This window comes from Microcebus murinus, chromosome X (genome assembly GCF_040939455.1).
Source record: "Microcebus murinus isolate Inina chromosome X, M.murinus_Inina_mat1.0, whole genome shotgun sequence".
Classification (NCBI taxonomy): Eukaryota; Metazoa; Chordata; class Mammalia; order Primates; family Cheirogaleidae; genus Microcebus; species Microcebus murinus.
The window spans coordinates 123,988,922-123,992,211 of NC_134136.1; the positions used below are offsets into that span (position 1 = coordinate 123,988,922).

At 38.1% G+C, this 3,290-nt stretch overlaps 1 protein-coding gene across 1 annotated transcript; it reads left to right on the top strand.

Annotated features, from left to right (window-relative positions):
• The first annotated feature begins 1,259 nt into the window (after positions 1–1,259).
• On the top strand, positions 1,260–3,064 carry LOC105864336 (mortality factor 4-like protein 2). Its single transcript, XM_012752180.2, has one exon. The coding sequence runs from the start codon at positions 1,531–1,533 to the stop codon at positions 2,395–2,397; it is 867 nt and encodes a 288-aa protein (XP_012607634.1). The 5' UTR covers positions 1,260–1,530; the 3' UTR covers positions 2,398–3,064.
• Positions 3,065–3,290: the final 226 nt, after the last annotated feature.

The window sequence follows — 3,290 nt, forward strand, 5'->3', positions numbered from 1 at the left end:
ATTCAGACTCTAGGTAAAGGGATGCAAAACAATATTCCATGCAAATGGAAACCAAAAGAAAACTGGTGTAGCCATTCTCATGTCAGATAACATAGACTTAAAATCAGCAAAAGTAAAGAAAAACAAAGATGCTCGTTATATAATTATGACAAGAACAATTCAACAAGAAGACCTAACACTCTAAATATTTATGCACCTAATACAGGTGTGCCCAGTTTCATAAAGTAAAGCATACTTTATCTAAACAAAATGATAAACAACAGCATCACAATAGCCAGGGACATCACCCCACTGACAGAATGAGACAGATTCTCCAAGCAGGAAAATAAACAAAGATATGATGGACTTAAATGGAACTCTAGAAGAAATGGGCCTAAGACATATTTTCAGAGCATTCTACTCAAAACCCACTGAATTTATGTTCTTTTATCATCTCATAGAACATTCTCTAAGATGAATCACATCCTAGGCCACAAAACATGTCTCAATAAATTTAAGTAAATAGAAATTATACCATGTACCTTCTCAGACCACAGTAGAATAAAATTAGAAATAAATTCCAACAGAAAAACTCAACTCTACACAAAGGCATGGAAATTAAACAACCCTATGCTGAATAGTTATTGGGTCAAGGAGGAAATTAAGATGGAAATCAAAAAATATTCTTCAAAGTAAATGACAAAGGAGACATGAGTTATCAAAATCTATGGGATTCAGCAAAAGCAGTCATAAGAGGAAAATATATAGCTATAAATGCCTACATCCCAAATGCAAAAAGATCACAAATCAACAATCTAATGAATTATCTCAAGGAATTGGAAAAATAAGACCAAACTAATCCCAAACCCAGCAGAAAAAAGAAATAACTAAGGTCAGAGCAGAATTAAATGCAATCAATAACAAAAGAATTATACGGAAGATAAATGAAACAAAAGTTGGTTCTTAGAATTGGTGAATAAAATCTATAGGTCTCTTACTAGATTAACAAGAAACAGAAAAGAAAGGACCCTACTAAGCTAAAACATAAAAGAAAAAAGGAGATATTACAACTGATACAACAGAAATACAAAATATCATCTCTGAATACTATAAAAATTTCTATGCACATAAACTTGAAGGTGGCAAGGAAATGAATGAATTCCTAGAAACACACAACCTCCCTCAGCTCAGTCAGGAAGAAATAGAATTCCTGAACAGACCAATATCAAGTAACAAAATAGAAGTAGAAAAAAAAAATCCTGACAAAAATATGCCTGGAAAACTAACCGAGTGCGCATTTGCCTGCAGAAGGGCACTGTGCGTGGAGATCAGAAGGTCACCATCAGAAAAGCTAAGTTTGCTGTACAGTAAGGATCAGGAGATCTGATCCTGATTGCAGAACCATCCCTGATTACAGAATCTTGGGTTGTGTCTCCCACTACATCCTCCAGACCATCCCAGAAGATCTAATAAGATTCCATCTGGGAAATCACTAGGAGTTCTTAGAAGGGAAAGAAGGAAGATTATTGGTTGGAATAAAAACAGGGTTGAATGAGTTCCAGAAAGCAGGCTTCTCAAACTCGTGGACAACAATCTGCAGAGGAAGACAACTTCAAAAAACCAACTAGAAGCAACATGCAGAGATGTAGGATGAGAGGGGCATCCTCAGGAAAGAAGACCGCTGGTCCACAGCAGAAAAATCTTGAGCCGGCTCTCCTGGGAAGATGGGGGGGTCGCTCTACAGAGAACCCCCCTTCAGGATCTGTGAGGAAGACTAGAAAGAACAAACAGAAGGCTCCTGGAAACGGAGATGGTGGCAGTACCAGCGAAGCACCTCAGCCCCCTAGGAAGAAAAGGGCCCGGGCAGACCCCACTGTTGAAAGTGAAGAGGCATTTAAGAATAGAATGGAGGTTAAAGTGAAGATTCCAGAAGAATTAAAACCATGGCTTGTTGAGGACTGGGACTTAGTTACCAGGCAGAAGCAACTCTTCCAACTTCCTGCTAAGAAGAATGTAGATGCTATTCTGGAAGAGTATGCAAATTGCAAGAAGTCACAGGGCAATGTTGATAACAAGGAATACGCAGTTAACGAAGTCGTGGCAGGAATAAAAGAATATTTCAACGTGATGTTAGGCACCCAGCTGCTCTACAAGTTTGAGAGGCCCCAGTATGCTGAAATCCTCTTGGCTCACCCTGATGCGCCGATGTCCCAGGTTTATGGAGCGCCACACCTACTGAGATTATTTGTAAGAATCGGAGCAATGTTGGCCTATACGCCCCTTGATGAGAAGAGCCTTGCATTATTGTTGGGCTACTTGCATGATTTCCTAAAATATCTGGCAAAGAATTCTGCGTCTCTGTTTACTGCCAGTGATTGCAAAGTGGCTTCTGCTGAGTACCACCGCAAAGCCCTGTGAGGGTCTACTGACCACTCACTGTTATCTGTCTGGTATCTGTAAAATCTTTTTGTTCTTAGTCCTTTTCTTGTATAATTGATGTTCTTTAAAATTGTTAATGTATAACAGGGCTTATGTTTCAGTTTGTTTTCTGTTCCGTTTTAAACAGAAAATAAAAGGAGTGACGCTCCTTTTCTCATTTCAAAGTTGCTACCAGTGTATGCAGTAATTAGACAAAGATGAAACATTCAGTAGAACATTTTCTTGCCTAGTTGACAACATTGCTTGAATGCTGGTGGTTCTATCCCTTTGACACTACACAATTTTCTAATATGTGTTAATGCTACGTGACAAAACGCCCTGATTCCTAGTGCCAAAGGTTCAACTTAATGTATATACCCGAAAACCCATGCATTTGTGCTCTTTTTTTTTTATGGTGCTTGAAGTAAAACAGCCCATCCTCTCTGCAAGTCCATCTATGTTGTTCCTTAGGCATTCTATCTTTGCTCAAATTGTTGAAGGATGGTGATTTGTTTCATGGTTTTTGTATTTGAGTCTAATGCAAGTTCTAACATGATAGAGGCAATGCATTATTGTGTAGCCACGGTTTTCTCGAAAAGTTGATATTTTAGGAATTGTATTTCAGATCTTAAATAAAATTTGTTTCTAAATTTCAAAGCAAAAAAAAAAAAAAATATGCCTGGATCGTATGGTTCCACAGCCAAATTTTACCAGACCTACAAAATAGAACTGGTACCTACATTTCATAAATTATTTGATAACATAGAGAAGGAAGGAATCCTCCCCAATTTGTACTATGAAGCCAAGATCACCTTAATACCAAAGCCAGGAAAAGACACAACAACATGGTCTAATATCAAGAGAACTCCAAGGAGTCAACCAAGAGACTTCTG